This window comes from Pteropus medius, unplaced genomic scaffold (assembly GCF_902729225.1).
Source record: "Pteropus medius unplaced genomic scaffold, Ma_sr-lr_union100, whole genome shotgun sequence".
NCBI classification, from domain to species: Eukaryota; Metazoa; Chordata; class Mammalia; order Chiroptera; family Pteropodidae; genus Pteropus; species Pteropus medius.
The window spans coordinates 750,302-768,082 of record NW_024350326.1 but is presented as its reverse complement, the minus strand read 5'-3'; the positions used below and the strand labels follow the sequence as shown (position 1 = coordinate 768,082).

Below are 17,781 nucleotides of genomic sequence, written 5' to 3'. Positions count from 1 at the left end.
TTTTTTTTTTTTTTTTTTTTTTTTTTTTTTTTTTTTTTGGCGTTGGGGAGGGGAGTGCTATTTTAGTGGCCTATGGAGGGACCTAAATTAATCAGGAATCTTTCGGTGTCAAGTGGCGGAAACTAACTTGAACTAGCTTGAGTGAAAGAATTTATGGGTTCACCTAAGTGAACAAGGATGGAGGTAGAAATGCTTTCAGGGTGGCTGAATGCAGGGGTCCAAGTGATAATATCGAACATCATCGTCTTCTCTCTGTCTCTTGGCTACTTCAATTGGCTTTATTCTCCAAGCTCCATGGAGTGGCAGTCAGGATCTAGTTGGGACAATAAATTATTCTAGATGCTTTGGAGGGAAGCAAATTCAGGGAATTGGTTTCCTAGGTAACAGAATCGCTGAGAAGCCAAGTAGGGAATGGCGAGACAGAGCAGGGTTAGTGGCTCAGGAAGTCGCTGCACCCCTAAGCCAGAAGGACATAAGAAGGAGATGGTATGACCAGAGCTCAGGAGCTGGAGCCATCTGGAGCCATCTGGAGCCATCTGGAGGGACAGACAGACTCACGGTGGGATTTGCTTAGGAGTGGTTACAGTCACAGAAGAAATGCAGCTGGGGCAGAGAGAGAGAGGTGGAGTTAAATACCCTGGCTCGTCCCCTCCGCCCAGCTAGTCTTCTGCCAGTGCCTCCCATTAGCCAAACAGACTGATAAACCAGTGAGCAAAGGAGGCTGGGAAATGTAGTCCTTACAGGGAAAGGTGGGGGATGGACGCAAGAGCAGACAGATGAATGACTGGCAGAATTGCTAACAACTTGGGCCTCAAGCCCAGCAGGAAGGAATATGAAAAGCTCCCGTGGAAGTCCTGTGTGACTGGGTCACATGGGTACCTCGAACCAGGCATGGTGTCCAGAGGAGTGCAATGCTTGGCTTGTAATGGGGGCTGAGAGTGGGAAATGGATAGGAGGGTTCAAGGCGTGGTGGGGAGGGAAGCCGCAAACATCCACCCCAGGGGGCGCTGGTGTCTGGGATGACAAGGGCCGGGGACCTGCATGTTATCTCAACTCTTTCTTTCCTTCTTTTGTCCACTTTCCCCTTTTAGTTTTACTCTCCCAGGTCTCCCATCCTCCAGGAGGCTGGGTCCAAGGCTCAGGCAGCTCCAGGCTCATAATCCTATTGACTAGAGGCGAGAGAGCTTCTCCCTGACAGTTTCTGTTAGAGAAAGTCCCAGAGCAGAGATTGATTGGTTGGTTTTGGTCATGTGCCCATCTTTGGGCCAATCACCATGGTCTGGGGCATGGGGCACCGTGATTGGCTCAGCCAGAGTCATACGATTACCCCTATGGCTCCAGAGGGCAGAGAGTGTCATGAGAAGCCCTCAACCAGGATTGGGTGATTGATCCAGAGAGCACCTGTCCGTGGGACTACCCTTTTGTTTGCCGGTTAGGTGTTAGAGGTGTGCGGTTTGCCAGAAACAAGGCAGGCAGAGTCTTAGCTCATTTGGCTGAGACAGTCTTGCACTGTTCAAAAGTAGGCAAAGTAGGAAGGGGCTCACAGGAGGAGAAGCAGTTCTCGGAAGGAGCTCACCCTGTGGTCCCACTGCAGTGTGACTTGGATAACTATGGATTCTCAAGTGAGTGTGATGACGTCTTTCAGGTCTACTGGTTTAGAGTATTTGATTGGAAGTTTTTCTTGTGTGTACATCTGTGTGTGCACTCTGGGGGTGTGGGAGCGATGTGGAGAAGGTCAGTGGGGGAGGCTCTGGGGTGTGCATGGGGGCAACACTGGGGGGAGGTTCTGGGGATGTGGATGGGTCACTAGGGGACCTTGAGGTGTGAGTGGGAGAGAAGTAGGGTGACTAGAGATAGCTAAAGTGGCTGAAGTGTCTCGGATAACTTTGAGGGCGCTATCGAGAGCGTTTTGGAGTGATACCGAAGGTGTTAATGTAAGTTGCTGTAGGGTATCTTTTGGGAGTGTGAGTAGGATGACTTTGGGGGTGTCTGCAGGGGTGACTCTAGAAATGATTGAGATAGTTCTGTGGAGTGACCTTGAGGATGTGAGTGAGGATGACTCTGGGGTGATCTCTGGGGTGACCTCGGTGGTATGGGTGGTTATTTAGGTGGGTGTCAGGAGTTGACTTTGGGGTAAATAGGAGGGTGATTTGGGACAACTTCGAGGGCGTGAGTGGGGATGACTTTGAGTTTACCAGGTGCCTCGGGGTAACTTTGCGAGCGAAAGTGGGGGCCATTGTGGGGTTGCTAAGAGCTGGCTTTGGCGGTGGGAATGGGAGTGACTTTGAGGGTGTCTGCTCATCACACGTGGGGTGTCTGTGGGGATGCTGTCTGTGGATGTTGGTGGGGGTGAGTTTAGAAGCTGACCGCTGAGGGTGTCTGGGGGTGCCTCTTGAGCATTTAGTGTCCCCCCACCCCCCCAGTTCTCATCCACATGAGCATGGGCTTCATGGTGCTGGCCTTGGCCCTGTGTGTGATCCTCCTCTTCACCATGGGGCTCTCCTTCTGGCCGTTCCTGCGCCGTCTGAACAAGGTCGACCTCGTCTTCAGCTTCCTCAGCTTCAGCATTGGTAAGTGTCAGCTGGGGGTGGGGGGGGGATGGGGGTGCCCTTCCCTCCCCAGCATCTTTCCCCTGGGGTCTCTTTCTGGCTTTTGGGAGGTGTATCTCAGAGTTCGTCCTGCCGTCAGGTGGGTCTGCCTCTGAAAGTCTCTGGGATCTCTGCCCCACTGTGTGCATCCTTAGTTCTTTTTCTGTCTTTCCTAGTAGGGCTATCTTCCAGGTGTGTGTGTGTGTGTGCACCCGTCCGTGTGTGTGTGTATTCTTGTCATGGACGGTGAGAGAGGATGTCCTGTCTCTCTTCTCTTTCTGGGGGTCCTGGGGTCTCTGTCCAGCCTCGTGTCCTTCTCTGGCCCCACCCGAGTGCAGGGTTCCTGACTATCCTCAGCCTGACGCTCTTTGTAGTCAACTGCGAGATGCTAAAACCGAGGCCACGCATATCCTACCTGGTGACCGCCTACCTGTGCTGGGGCGCCAGCGCCTTGATGCTGTGGGTCGGTGAGGGCGGGGCCTCAGGGACAAGGGGCGGAGCCCGGGGAGAGAACCCGAGACGGGGCTCGACGAGGACGGGGGACGGTCCCCCAGGGAGGTCGGCCTCGAGGGAAGGGGCGGGGCCTAGGGCGGGGCTCGGAGTCCAGTGCCTCCTCTCCCCCTTCCTCCCCGCCCTCCCCCCGCAGGAGTCCTGAGTTACTTAAACCACATGGGCATGAGGAGCAAAAAGTCATTGTCCTTCGAGATGCAGGCCATCTATCGCCAGTGGGCCGTGCAGCAAAAATCTTTGAGGAACGAGTCCCGCGGGCAGTTGGATGCAGATCTCTAGCGCCTTAGGGACCTCGGGCCGCGCCTCTCTAAGCAATTGCTTCTCAGGACGCTGACCGGTAACCGCGCCAGGTGTGCGGCCCGTGCCCCTTCTCCTGGTCACGTGCCTGAACTTAGACAGGCCCCACGCCCCAAGAACAGGCCACGCCCCGCAGGACAGGGGACAAAGCCCCGCCCCTCGAGCTGGGGCCCGCCCCTCGCGGCTCTGCTCCCTCCCACTGCGCCTTCACCCCACCCGGTCTTCGCCCCAGCCCCACCCCGAAGTCCGACACCGCCCCTCCCGTTCTGCGCGCAGCCGGAGCAGGGTGACCAGGGCCGGTGGCCCTGTCCGGGGACCTGGCGCGGCCCCGCCCCAAGCCTCTCTAGGCCCCGCCTCCAGGTGGCCTCCAGGAGGCCACGCTCAGAAGTCCCTGCCCCTGGATGTCCAGTCTTGCCCCGGGGCGGACACCACGCTGCCCCTCCCCAGGAAGGCGCGGCTTGCAATGATAACCCTCGGTCCCCTTCCTTTGCTCTCCGCCACAATAAAACGTGGGCACCACCCAGCCTCTCGAGTCCGGGTCCGAGTCTGGCCCTCCGCCGCGTCCTCTGCCCTAGCGGGGGGCCGGGTCCAGCGTGCGACCCAGGCTCAAGTGCCTCCTTCCTTCCCGCCCATCGCTGCGGACCTCCCACCGCGAGACGGGGTGGGCGGGGGCGGCTCCCGCCTGGCGCCAGAACTTGACGCGAACTTGACGCGAACTTGATGCGTGTTTGGTTTTACTGGGGCTCGAGGACAAGGCCGGGGCATTCTTCAGGAGTTGGCCGCCATGGTCTCCTCGATCCACTCCACGAAGGCCAGCAGTTTAACGAAGACGCCGGGCATGTTGCGTTGGCCACACGGGGTGTGGCCCCACGACGTGATTCCCTGCAGCACACCATCGCAGATCAGCGGGCCCCCCGAGTCACCCTGCAGCGCCATGGCGAGAGAGGGAGAGGTCAGCGAGCCCCGCCCCCCTGCTCTGCCTGGGGAGCCCCAGCTCCCATACCTGGGCTCCCAGATGGCAGTGACTCCCCCCAGCCCACTCCCAGAAGGAAGTGGGTGGAATTCCCAACAGAAGAGACAGTGGCTTGAGTTCTAGTGAATGGGGCTGGGGTGTCCAGTTCCTGTGCAGGGGGACAAGGGTCCAGGGGGACGGTCCCTGCAGACTGGTCAGCAGGCAAGAGGAGCGGGATCCACCTGCAGGAGCCCCCTACCCTCAGGGCTCAGTGTGGATGTCACCCCCCCCCAAGTAGCTTTCTCTGCCTGGACAGTAAATATGTGTCAGAGGGAGTAACGGGGGACCAACGGCATCGAGGAAGGCCATGCACGGGACATCTGGACGGGAGCGTCAAAAGGAAAGGGAGGGCAGGGAGCCAGAGCACTGGGGGAGGGGGACAGGCTGACTCACCACACAGGTGTCCTTGCCACCCTCCAAGTGTCCAGCACACAACATGAGGTCTGTCACCTTCTGGGGGTGGGCTTTGGCACACAGATCGTTGGACAGCAGTTCAAGGTCCACACAATGGAGCTCGTCTGGGAAGTCAACTACGGGCCAGGGAGAAACACAGCTGTGGCCGACCCAGCCCGGCTCCCCATCCCGGCTCCCCATCCCCTCCTCCCTCAGTCCCGGAGTCCGGGTGCCCAGCTCCTCCTCCCTAAGACCCGGGGTCCGGGCTCCGGGCTGCATGGGCTGGCCCTGCCGTACACTTATCTGGTTCGATGCTGCCCCAGCCAGAAGCATAGCAGATGCTCCCTAGCTGGGGTTCCTGGGTGGGCAGGTCCAGGACCTTCACGGCGTCTGTGATCTGGGCAGGCTCTTTCAGGCGGAGCAGCATGAGGTCGTAGCTGTAGTCTTCCTCCGGACGGATGGTGTGGTTCTTCAGAAGGCTCAGGTTGAACTGAGGATGTGGGAAGCTCTCATTGACCTGAACAAACTGCGCTGTGTCTTCCTGCTCAAACAGGCTGTGGCGGCCCAGCCAGAGCTGGTAATTGCTGGGGGAGGAGAGGGGACCTGGGATGAGGATGGAGGGGGAAGGGAGGTGGGGCAGGGTCCCAGCAGAGAAGGAGACAAAGAAAAAAAAAAAAACTGAGAGCACAAAAGATTGAGAATCGTGGGAATAGACAATGAAAACATAAGACAGAGAGGAAAGGGTGGGAGGAGAGCTTAAGACAGAGAACGAGAAGGCAGAGGGGAGAACAGAGATGAGGAAGGAGAAGAGGAGGTAGGATGAGGAAGAGGAGAGACAGCGTGAGGAGCGGGCGGACGGACGGAGTGGGGGCGGTGGGAGGACGCGGAGGGAGAGGGGGAAGGGCAGAGACCAGGGCCGGCAGCGTGGGGGAGGAAGGGGAGGGCGGAGGGGGAGGGGCGCCACCAGCTCGGCTGCAGCTGGGGCCCTGGGGCTGCTTCCCCCGCGGGCGGGCGGCCTGGCCCCCAGCCCAAGGCCAGCGTCCCCCCTGCCCCCCCTCTTTCCTCTCTTCTCCTTCCTTTTCCCCTTCCTCCATCGCCCCCACCCAGCTCCAGCTGCGACCAGCCCTTCCCTGTGTCCCCCTGGAGTGCAGGGTCGTCTTGGAGGGCGGGGCCGGGCACTGTGAGGACTTGGGGACAATCCCTCCCTTCTCCCTGGGGGTCCCCGCTCAGTCCCATCCTGGCGATGGGGTGGGGAGTGAGGCGGAGACCCAGAGCCAGAGGCAGGGCAGACACAGGGAGGGTGGGACATACAGAGACAGGGACGGCAGCACAGAGACCTGGAGATGGACGGGGACAGGGAGAGACACAGAGGCATGGACGCCGAAGAGAGGGGGGACAGACACGTCACCGTCACCCAGGGAGACGCGCGGCAGAGCCAGTTACCGGGACACAGGCAGGACAGAGGGGACATCGGGAGACAGACAGACAGTTGCGTGGGGAGAGAGAGACAGACCCGGGCAGCCGTGGGAGGGCTCCCTGGGGTGGCCCGGCCCCGGCCCTGCCTCTCGCCCTGGACCCTAGACCACGATGACCTGCCCTCTCATCCTTGGGCCCCTCAGCCACCCTTGAGGTTACCCGCGGGGACGATGCCGGCCGCCCCGTCCAGACCCCCTGCCCCTACTTACTCGCTGATGCAGTGGGCAGCTGTGAGCACCCACTGGGGGTGCACCAGGACACCCCCACACTGGAAGCTGCTGTAGTGGTACAGGGCCGCCTGCCAGGGCTGGGAATGCTTCTCACAGTCCCAGCCACCTACGATCCGAGACTGGATGGGGGGTGCAGCGCCTGTGGAGGGGGTGCCGAGTCAGAGCAGGCGGAGGTGGCAGCAGGCCCGGGAGACTGAGCTGGGAGAGGGAGCCGCCGGGCCGCGGACACAGAGGGACACGGGGGCCGAGGACCAGGCCTGCGGCTCTGGGGAGATGGGCGAGGGGTGTTGGGAAGGGCCCAGAAGCCTGGAGACTCTGGGCGTGTGGGTCGGTGGCCGGTGCTGGGGACTGCGAGAGCCCCTGGGATCAGGGCTGGACGACAGGCAGCATCTGGGTCGGGCATCGGTGTGGGGTTAGGACTCGGGGGGCGATTTGGACTCCTGGACTGGGAGACAGGAGGCTGTGGTTTCTGAGAGGGGAAACCAAGGGTAAAGGGCCCCAGACAGCAGCTGGGGAGGAAGGATTTGGAAGATTAATGGGGGCTTCCAGGCTGATGAAATGGTTGGGCCTGGGTTGGATTTTGGGGGTTCTGGAAAGAATGTGGCTTTGGAGAATCATTCTGAGAGGCCAAGAAGAGCACCTGGGGAATTTGAGGTGGTTTGGGGTTCCTGGTTGGGGCTGGGAGTTGCAAAGACTTGGGGTTCCAGGCCAAAGAGTAAGAGACAGGGCTGGGCTGCAAGCGGGTCCCTATAGGTTTGAGGAGGGAGCTCAGGAGGACGGAGAGCCAGGTGGCAGTCACGCTGCAATCACATGATTCTCTGGGGCTGGGGCCACAGCCTGAGGGTGCTGGGGGGAGCTCGGGTCCCTCGGGACCTATGCCAGGACGGGCATGGAGAAGGCGGACCCACGCGATGTGGGGCTTTAGCATCTCATGTTGGGGGAATTTGGGAGCTAGGAGGACAGCTGGGCTGGGAGAGCGTTTGGGATCCCGGGGAGGTGGTCCTGTTGTTTTCACAGGAGGGGAAGCCGGTGAGAGGTCGATGTCGAGGAAGGATGAAAATGCCAAAAGAAGGAGCGTGGTTGGTTTTCAAGTCTGGGGAGCAGTTCAGTGCTAGACAGGGGTCCTGGGGCAAAAGAGTCAGGAAGGAAGAACCCAATATCAGGATGGGGACCATGTGGTCATGTGTGACCAGAAAGTCTGCCTGGGAAGGAGCAGGCACTGATGGAATCTGGGCAAGGGGTCCTGGGAGGATGGAGAGGGGACCAGATGCCAGGGACTGGAGGACCAAGTTGAGAGCTGACAGCTGGATGGGAAAAGTCTCTAAGGTGCGGTGAAATCTGGGGACCCAGGAGCCAGACCACTGGGCCTTAGAGAACTAGGGAGTAGGAGGGGGTGGTCAGAGTCTCCGGGGTCTGGTGAGATCGAGGGTCTCCTTGGGAGAGTTGGAGTCCCCCGGAGAGAGAGAGATGGTCCGGGGTGCCCCTTCGGTGGAGAGACTGGGAGCAGGGATCTGAGTGGGGAAAAGCAGAAAGTTCTGGGGGTTCCCGGGAGGGAGCAGGGACCTGGCGTGGGTGTGAGGATGACTGTGGGGAAGGTGCCGGTGAGGGGGACCAGCGCCGATTTGGGGGTGAGGTGGAGAGAGAGGAAAGAGCCTGGTATCCTGGTTCGGGGCGGACTGTGAATCGCAGGGATGCAGGTCGGGAGGGAAATGACTTACTGTTATACTGGGGGTGGGGGCAGCATGAGAGTCAGGGCCCACTCCCCTCCCACATCTTCCCAGTGTCTTACCAGTCCCCGCCAGGGACAGGGCAAGGCACAGGATCAGGAACCACATGGTGACAACGGTGTCCGGGGACAGGCAGGTGGTGAGCTAGGAGCTGGACGGCCTCCCTGAGAAGCCTTTAAAAGCCCTCACCCCACCTCAGGGCCCCTCCCCTGCCCTGCTGGCACCCAGATGCTGGCCAAGGCCCTGCCCTGCCTCCGGGGGGCTGGACGCCTCCTCCCACCCCCAGAGCTGTGCGAGGGACGGGAGAGCGAACACCTGTGGGCTGGAAGCCGTCCTAGGGCCCAGGGCCAGCCAAGGCAGGGCCCGGAGCTCCTGGGGCCTTGTTCTGGGGACAGAGCCAGTGAGGGGAGGTGGAAGCGTGAGTGGGAACAGAAACCAACCCCCTAATACAAAGCCCCATGTACTTGAACCCCATGTGAGGACACACACCCCAAGACCCGGTGTACCCTCAGATACCAACAGTGGGGCTCTGATTCCCTCCTCCCTGAAGAGCTCCGAGCCAGGAGGCCAGCTCCTTTCTCAGCTCCCGCTCCCCAGAAATATAAACTTCGGCTCTCAGGATGCCATCTCTTACACCCCCAGACTCAGGATGTAGGTCCCCAAATCAGTTGGTCCTCTCGTAATAAAATCTTAGGGTACCTATGACAATCTTAGCACCCCAAGATCCAGGAATAGGAATTTCCTGTGATTTTCTTGAATGCGTTTCCTAGCAGTTCAGAATCCAATGTTCCCAAGCAACGTGGGGATTCCGTTATCCCTCCCCCCGCCCCCGCCCCGCTTCTTGTTCCCCAGATCTGGACGCTCAGAGTCCTAGGAATCCTGGAGTAGCTGCCTTCCAAGGTCAAGAGCATCCTCTCCGCAAATTCCAATCTCCTCTCTTGCAATAGCACATTTAGGTTCATGTGCTCCGACATCCAGCGACCTTGAAAATCCCACTGGATCTCTGAAGAGAATTAGGAACTAGATTCCTGCAGCCTCCGTGGTAAACCCGTAGGCTTCTCACATGTTCCCTGGCTCTTCAGTAAAGTCAGAGCAGCTCACTGGGTCCTAGCCTCTGCTGTATGTCAGGAACCTGCCTAAGGAGAGGAGAGTATTTGCCTTTTTGCCACGGCTACCAGGAAGCCCGGAACTAAATCTTGAGGAAAATAAAGTCATTCTTGATTATCTAGTGTGTGCTGGGTCTTTTCCCTGCGGCGCAGAGACGTAGAGTATTTTCCCAGAGCCAGGCCCTATTTGAGTCAGTTCGCATGAATGTCCTGTTAACCCTTACAACCTATGAGGTGAGCAATATGATGGTCTCTGTTTCTCAGATGGAGAAACCGAGTCTTTCGCTCACGATCACACAGCTGACCCTACGTGTTGAGTGAACAGAGCCTTGCTTCAAGCCATGTCTCCTCACCTAGGGATCAGGGCAGTGGGTGAAATGGAATGGTGTATGGTGAATGGATCTGAGGTCTCCACCCAGCCTCTGGTCCCCATTTCCTGTCAAACCCAGAAGAAAGCCACAGAAACGTTCACAGAGAAACTCTCCGTCATGTTCGTGTTTAACAGGTGACCCCGGGTGCCAGCGCTGGCCTCAGACGGGACATGCCCTTGGCTAATGTCTGGGCGTTGGACGGATGGTGTCTCAGGAGAATGGCTCGATTCTTTCCCAGGTCAGAACAGAGTGGCCACCTGCTCAGTCGGGGGCACAGGTCATAGGCCAGAACAGTCAGTTCCTCCTCATGGTGTCCCTGATCCACTCCAGGTAGCTGCAGACTTTGGTGTAGACACCAGGTTTGGTAGTAGTGTCACATGGGACGTCGCCCCAGGACACGATGCCCTGTAGGACGCCCCCACAGACCAGGGGTCCCCCAGAGTCACCCTGTGGGGGAGAAGGGGAAGTTTGAATGAGAACCTTGCGATCCAGTGACCCCATCCCCGTCCTAATCACTGTTCATAATCTCAATCCAAATCCAAACCCACCCCATGCAAAATCCACCCCAACTCAACTCGATACAACCCGATTTAACCCAAACCAATCCAACGCGACCCCGGCCCAACACAGCTCAACAGAACTCAAACAGCCCACGTCCAAACCCACCCCGTGCAGCCGCACTCCAGCCCAATCTAACCCCTACATCTTCCTCAATCGAAATCAAACCAGACCCACGCCCACCCTCACAACCGACGCGACCCTCCCCCTTAATGTCGTGTCTTTCGCATCCTGAACAAAATCCAGCCCCATGCCCAATTCAACCCTGACACATTTCCCACCTAAAATCAGACCGAACCCATTCCCCTTCTCGACTCCAGCCCATGCGATCCCAGACCAACCACCACATGGCCCACCCCGAGCGCGAACCAACCTTTCCACCCCCGTAACGCCAACCTCGCCCCTGTTCTAACTGCTCTGCCTTCTCCGCCCACATAGCTACCCCTAGCATTTCCTCTGGCCCAAGGCAAGCAAAACCCGACCCCGTTCCAATTCCCAAACCCGTCTTCCTCCCCCTCCTACCCCGGGCTCTGACCTCACAGGAGTCGGTGCCTCCGCCTTCCACACCTGCACACACCATGGTGTCCATCAGGCGCCCTGGGTAGTCCTTGTCACAGGATGCGGTGGAGATAATGCTGATGTTGGCACAATGCAGCGTATCTGGGAGATTCACTGCGGAGGGCAGAAGACTTGGAGTGAACCCATAAACTTTCGAGGCTTTGTTTCCCTCTGCCCCAAAGGTCTGGAGAAAAAAGTCCCTAGAAGTCTGATATCCGGTGCCAGTCTTTCACGCACCTTGTGACTCTGGGCTTCCCGTGGTCCCCGGCTCGTTGTCGGACACCAGGCCCCAGCCGGACACCACGCAGGCCTCCCCGGGGTGGGGGCAACGCGTGGGCAGCGCCACGGGGCGCACTTGCGGGGACAGGCGCGCGGGCCGCTGCAGACGCACCAGCATCACGTCGTGGCGGTGGCTGCGCGCTTCGTAGCGCGGGTGTGGGATGAAGCGGGAAACTGCGCGCAGCTGCTCCGGGCCGTCGCGCTTGCGCAGATTGTGCTCGCCCAGGCGCACTCTCATGTTGCTGTGCGGGCGGGTGGTTACCCGCAAGGGCAGGGAGGAGCACAGAGAGAAATCAAAGAACGGGCAACCTGGGGGCCCTTGACCCTTTGGGGATCTGGGTCTCCCGATATCCATTCCCCAAGGCCCCGGAACCAACAGGTCCAGCCCCTGCCCCTCAGGAACCCAAGCGTCCACGGCCGTGCAAACACCTGGAACTCCATCGCCAGGCGCCGGCTCTTCCTTCCTCAGAATCCAAGAGTCTTAGGCCCCTAGACTCCTCCCGCCGTGATCCCTCAGGACCCTGATCCCTGCCTTCGTACCGGGTTTGGCAGTGGGCTGCAGACAGCACCCAGTATGGGGAGATGAGGGAGGCACCGCAGTTAAAGCGTCCGCGCTCGAAGAGGGCCACTTGCCACGGCTGGGAGTGGGGCACACACTCCTCACCTCGCAGCACCTTGCCGTCGTCCTCCTGGGCCGCTGGGAGAGGGGACGGAGGAGGGTCTCTGAGGATGGAGTCCTATTCCTTGCACCCCGCCCTTGCTACATAGTTTTCACCTGTGCCTTCCCCCAAATTTCTTAAGACGTTCTGTTGACTTTTAAGCACTGCCTTCTCTCTAGCTTTTACAACCGCTGCTTGTTTTCTCCAGAACTGCTCCACTGCCCTTGGCCCCCGCCCATTGGCCACAGGGCTCTGGGAGAGAGAGGATGGGGAAAAGACCAGAGGGCAAGAAGTCCCCCGTGACTGGAAGTAGAGACAGGGACAATGGATACGGTCCGGGCTGACAGTCACTTGGAACCAACCATTCAAGGTCACCGAGCTGACGCAGATATTAAGTGGATATGGTCACTCAATATGCATGACACACTGTCTTGGCTCCAGAGTCTGGACATCTCAGCCAAATGGAGTGTATCATGCAAGGACACAGACGTGACCACACAAGGTCATGGGCAAGTACACGGGCACAGATGGACTTCCAAACTTACGAACTGATACGGGCAGCACGTTAGGCTGAAACTCACTTTCACGTACACGGGTTGTGGCTTCAAGAATCATAGCACGGGGGTTCATACGTGTGCAGGAGTATAGACAGCTAAGACCAGTTCAAGGGATTCATGGGGAGAGGCACTGATATGCACTCAGGCTCCCCAAAACTCGTTCACAGACATGGGTCTACAGCATCGTGGTTAAATCTGGGATCGTCGAGTAAAACCCTCAGGGGTCAAACATATTATCTGTGAGACTTCGAGCCAATTATTTGACCTCTCTGTGCCTCTGTGTCCTCATCTGTAAAATGGGATTGTGAGACTGTGTGCATGCGTGTGCGTGTGTGCGTGTGCATGCGTGCGTGTGCGTGCGTGCGTGCGTGACGCCTGGCACATAGCAATGACTTAATAAATGTTAATGGTTTTAAACAAAGGACACACAGATTTATTTATGCATACATATGTGTAGATGTTTTGGTTGTAGACGGAAACTTAGCCAAAATAAGTCAGACGTATGACCGGACCCAGATAATGATAGTCAAGGTTAAAACTCTGACTCATCCGCAAGCCACTATGTGGAGATTCAGAGTTATAGACACTGACCCAGAGGCCCACACTCAGCTGTAGACCCACTAGATCAGACTCCACGATGACATCTGGACACAGGGCTGGGCATTCAAGGTCAAGGACAGAACTGGAGACACAGGCAGCCAGGAAAGAACCTGTTTACCCATCGCTAGATCAGCCCCTTGGTGCTCAAAGTCACTCATCGAGTTTCACATAGTGGGATCTGGCTCACACGTGCGGGCAGGATGTGGACACACAGAGCCATACACTGCCCTCCCCCCACCCATGGAGAAATTCACCACGCACAAAGACATCAACAGGGATGTCTCAAGGTCACAGGACCACGACCGCCTACACTGGACAATGCAGATATGGCTCCTCAAGGTCACAGCCGGACACGCAGACACCCACGCCAGGGCAGTAGGTTCTGGTAATGTTAAGACCTAATGCCCACACTCTGCCCGCCAAGGGTCAGAAACTGGCCAAAGCGTCTCTGGCAAGGCAGGGGGAATACGGATGTGGGGACAGGGGTAGGACAGGGGTTTTAACAAAGAAAGTATGCAGGGGCCGTCCTTCGGAGAAGGGCAGAGGGTTCGGGCTGAACAGCTAGGCACTGGGGCCGAACCTGGCCAGTTCGAGCCAGAGGAGGGCGGAGGCCCCAGCTGGATGCAGCAGGCAGGCGGGAGGTGGGGAGGGGAGAGCATAGACAGAGCCCATGGGGAGGCTGGCAGGGGAGTTAGAGGAGGTCAGGGGGGGCCTCAGGGGCACCCCACTTAGCCACGTGTGTGTGGGGGGGTTAATGAGAGTCCACCCTCAACTCCCCAGGGTAGAGGCATCAGGTTACAATTAATTTCTCCACGGGTGGTGGCTGAACAGGGTCTGGAGTTCTCCTGCCACCTGGGGTCACCTTGGCTTCGTGGGTGTCCCTCTCTGAGCCACAGCTCCCTCCCCTGTCAAACGAGGCCAGTAGCCCAGTGCGTAGAGATGCTTCTGGACGAGATGAGCAAGCCTCGTGCCGAGCGCCATGCCTGGCACGTGGCCAGTGCCCGGCGAAGCTGGCACACCCTTACCTGGCACTGCCCCTGGGCCAGCCACCTTCCAGGGCCTCACCGTCTGTCGTCATCTCCGTGGGACAGTTAGGGGACCCGGCACAGAGACATTAAGTGACCAGGGAGTGGCGGGGCCCAGAGAAGGTCAAACAGGGTCACGCAGCAAGGAAGGCCGCCCCCCGCCCCGAACTCACACTTAGGCCCGTGCCACCCCAGGGCTATGTTGTCATGGACAGTGAGAGGCCCCAGGTGACACAGGGACTCCAGAGCAGCCCCAGGTCCCCGAGGGCTCTCGGGGTGGAGTGACGAGTCCAGGATGTTGGCACCTGGCCCAGGTGGGCGGAGGAGGGGGGTGGGGAGGGAAGTGTCATCAGATGGTCTCCGGGTAAGGGAGGGGCTGGCAGATTGCAGGGCCGGGATGTGCTCAGGATTGGGGGGTGAGGGGGCACCCCACTTCCGCAGACCCCGAGCTGACCTGGGCCCACCTCACCTGCAGATGTCAGCAGGAAGGAGAAGATGAGGAGAAGCCACATTGTGGAGGAGGGACCAGGGCTCTGCTGAAGTCTGGGGAGGGGAGATGTGGACTGGGGTGAGGCTGGACACCCCCCGCCCCCTGCCCTCACCTAGAACCCTCCAGATACAAACTCATCCTACCTGGTGCTTAAGAAGCTTCTTCTCGCCATTCTCGTCCTCCACCCCACCCCCAACCTGGTCCCTCCTTGGTCCTCCATGTCTGAAGGGTCTGCCGTTCCTCCAGGCACCAGGACGGACGCCCAAGTGCCCCCTCAGCCTGTCGAACCCCAGCACCACTCCACCTGCCTGCCCTGGACACTCTCCACCCCAACGCCCTGGCTCAGGATACGTTCACTCACCGGACCCCGTTCCAGCCTCTTATCCTGCCTCTGAGGTCCCCACCTCACCCCAGTCCGTCCCTCCACGGCCGCCACCTGCCCCCCGCCTGACCCCACAGGGTCTTTCTGCACCCGGAGTGGACCCTGCCCTATGCCTCCTCACCACTCTCACGAATTCCCGGTGCCCCTAAGATGAAGTCCGAGCCCCCGAGCCTCACGCCCCAGGACAGGAGCGGCTTCTCCCCTTCTGGCCTCTCACGATTTCGCCCTTCTAGACACAGCCCACCGTCCGCTTTCCTTCCTGCAGTTTCCTGCCTCCGCGCCTTTGCTCGGGCTGTTCCACCCTCCAGATATGCCATTCCCTTCAAGGTCCACTGCCTCCTCGAGGCCTTTTCGGACCTCCCCCAGCCAGCGGTGTCTGCCTCCCCCGCCAGACCGAGAACTCCCAAGGGGATGTCCCACACCGCTCAACGAGCTTCCAAATTCATCTTCCGAATTCGTGTTTTCCCTCTGCGGCTCAGCCCCCACCTCCTCGGGGAGGCCCCGACACCCAACAAATAATCCGCTGAATCTCTCAGCGTCTGTTCTGCCTCCACCATGGCACAGATGCCCGGGGATGCTCAGATCGGCTTCTCTCCGTGTCCTGGGGCCCGGCACACGCGATGCCTCAGGGACTTGCGCTGAGCTGCCCGAAAGCCGTGGTAAAGCCTGACCCTGTTCTCGGCTCCAGTACGGGTGCTTTCGAGGGCACCTCCGATTCATCCCGCCCCTCCCCCACCCCACACCACAGCCTCCTGCTTGCATCTCCAGGACAGTCTCTTGGTTCAGGGTCAACCCCGGGTCCCAGTAAAGGACACACGGACGTACCCAAGTGTCCCGGACACTCAACTCCCTCAGGGTGGTCTGGGACAGACCATGTCTCCCCCCCAGACCCCACCCTCACTCCTGTCCCAAAAATCTCACCCCCTCCAGATCCTCCAGCAGCATCTGGGGCAGCTTGAATGCCAGAAGAAAGGGAGCTGGCACCCAAATGCCTGAATTTATAAGCTTCCAGCCTCACCCAGGTCTCTGGGGAGCTGGGTGGGGTGGGGTAGGAGGTGGCTGAGAGTCGACTTTACAGGCGGGGGACGCTTAGGTGGCTGGCGGGGTGGGGGGGATGAGACCTAATAAGCATTTATTAGGCTGAAACTTTTGTCTGAGTCTCCGAGGAGGAATTGCCTGCCAGGGGCATTCGAGGGGGAGGAGGCCAGAGGGCAAGAGTCCAAAATGGGAGGAAACCCAAATCCAAAGCCTGGGTTCTGGAACCCCTCACCTGGAATGTGGGGTCAGGCCTCTCACGCCTGCAGAAGGGTCACGAGTCTTGGATTCTGGATCGGGACCTCCCCTTTTGGGGAGGTCTGGACTTCTTAATTCTGGGTTCTGGATCTTGGGCTCTGGACCTCCAGTTCTGGATCGTGCATATGGGGGTCTTGAGGTGGTCTTTCATGACCCGGAGTCTAGAGTGTGGATCCTGGAGCGGTCTTTGTTCCTGAGTTTGGGTCTGGCACCTGGATCCTGGAGTCTGGCCTTTGAGTGACAGGCCTTGGACTTGGATTCTAGGTCCTGGTGGATCTAGATCTTGGACTTGGATTCTAGGTCCTGGTGGGCCTTTGATTCTAGAGTCCAAACTAGAAGTCTGGCGTCCGGTATTTGCCATCAAGTAATACAGGGAGAAGACACACGAGAATGAAAATGTCAAATCGAGCCGTATTCAGAGACTGCAACGTGCTGCCCAGCTTTACAGCCGGACGGCGAGGACACCAGCAGGATGAAGGCCGGTGTCTGCGGCGATGGCCGACAAGCCGTTTGTCCGCACGTGGGAAGGGCGGATGGTCTTTAAGCGGCGCCCCACACGAAATAAAATCATTCATCCCCGAGGGCTAAAACCACGGGGAACCTATGGTCGGAAGGCTGGGAACCACCAGGGGGCCCTTCTCACTACATGTCCTGACCTTTCCGTGCCACAGAATCGGCCCCTTCCTCACCGCGTGCCCGCATCACGGAAGGAAAACGAGCCAGCAAAGCCTGTGAACCGTCATTCGCAGAAACTGAAGAACACCGTATGAATTCCCGGGACGCTCGGGGTCTTTCCCTCAGTCTCTCTCGCTGTCCTCGTCCCTCTCTGTTGTCTCTGTCCCTCTGAGCCTCTCTCTGTGGCCTCTCAGAGGAGACCACGCTCTGTTTGTGGCGTCATCCGTAATAAACGTTCTTTGTGACTAACTTTGGCGGGCCTTTGGAGTCTTCCTCGCCCTCAGCAAAGAACCTTTCCCGTCTCCCCACCACTTGGGGGGTTTGCCCCGTCCTGCGTCACGAGGACCCCAGGTCAGAAACCTTCACGATTGCTGTGTGAAGTGTGAGGCCTGGAGTCCCGAGGGCAGGTTTTGAAGTTTGAGTGTGGGCGCCCGGATCCTAGGACCTAGATCCGGGATCTGGGGTCACGTGGGTCAGCGTGGGAGTGCACCGTCTGCAGTTTCAAATGTGCGTGATGCATTCCAGACGCTGGACTAGGAGACCTGGGCCTGACCCCCGTGATTCTGAGAGTCCTACTATCCTAACTCCAAAGGTCAGGGAGCCTGGAGTCTTTCTTCTGGGTTTTGCCGTCTGGATTCTGGGCTCCGAGGCTTGAAATCTCGATTCCGCTTTCTGGAGGCGACCCAAGGCTTTGGGAATTTGGAGTTGTGGGGCAGTGCCTCAGAACCCCAGAGGGCCCTGAGCGGGTGTCCAGAGTCCATCCTGGCATGTTTAACTAATGAAGAGGCACAGACAGCAGGAGGAACTGACCTCAGATCGCCCCGCGCAGGATGGGACGGGTTCTAAGCCTGGTGCCTGCCCAGGCCTGAAAAGCCATAACCTTTATGGGAGGGGCTGCAAGACGGGGACGGGCGGCCATGCCCCGGTGTCCCTGGCTTGGATTCCCCCAGGGGAGCTATGGGAGGAGGAGGGCATCTTACCCCCGCCCCGCCCCG

The 17,781-nt window shown here is 58.9% G+C and overlaps 2 protein-coding genes across 2 annotated transcripts; both read right to left on the bottom strand.

Annotated features, from left to right (window-relative positions):
• Positions 1 to 4,101: 4,101 nt before the first annotated feature.
• Positions 4,102 to 8,341, bottom strand: LOC120584017 (kallikrein-1). Its single transcript, XM_039839595.1, has 5 exons — positions 8,296 to 8,341; positions 6,486 to 6,663; positions 5,098 to 5,384; positions 4,801 to 4,937; positions 4,102 to 4,319 (listed from the first exon to the last, which is right to left on the bottom strand). Exons 1-5 carry the CDS (start codon positions 8,339 to 8,341, stop codon positions 4,164 to 4,166), a joined length of 804 nt encoding a protein of 267 aa, XP_039695529.1. The 3' UTR covers positions 4,102 to 4,163.
• A 1,498-nt stretch (positions 8,342 to 9,839) lies between these two features.
• KLK15 (kallikrein related peptidase 15) lies at positions 9,840 to 11,956 on the bottom strand. The gene is made up of 4 exons (XM_039839588.1): positions 11,646 to 11,956; positions 11,064 to 11,347; positions 10,804 to 10,940; positions 9,840 to 10,157 (listed from the first exon to the last, which is right to left on the bottom strand). The coding sequence occupies exons 2-4, from the start codon at positions 11,341 to 11,343 to the stop codon at positions 10,005 to 10,007; spliced, it is 570 nt and encodes a 189-aa protein (XP_039695522.1). The 5' UTR covers positions 11,344 to 11,347; positions 11,646 to 11,956; the 3' UTR covers positions 9,840 to 10,004.
• Positions 11,957 to 17,781: the final 5,825 nt, after the last annotated feature.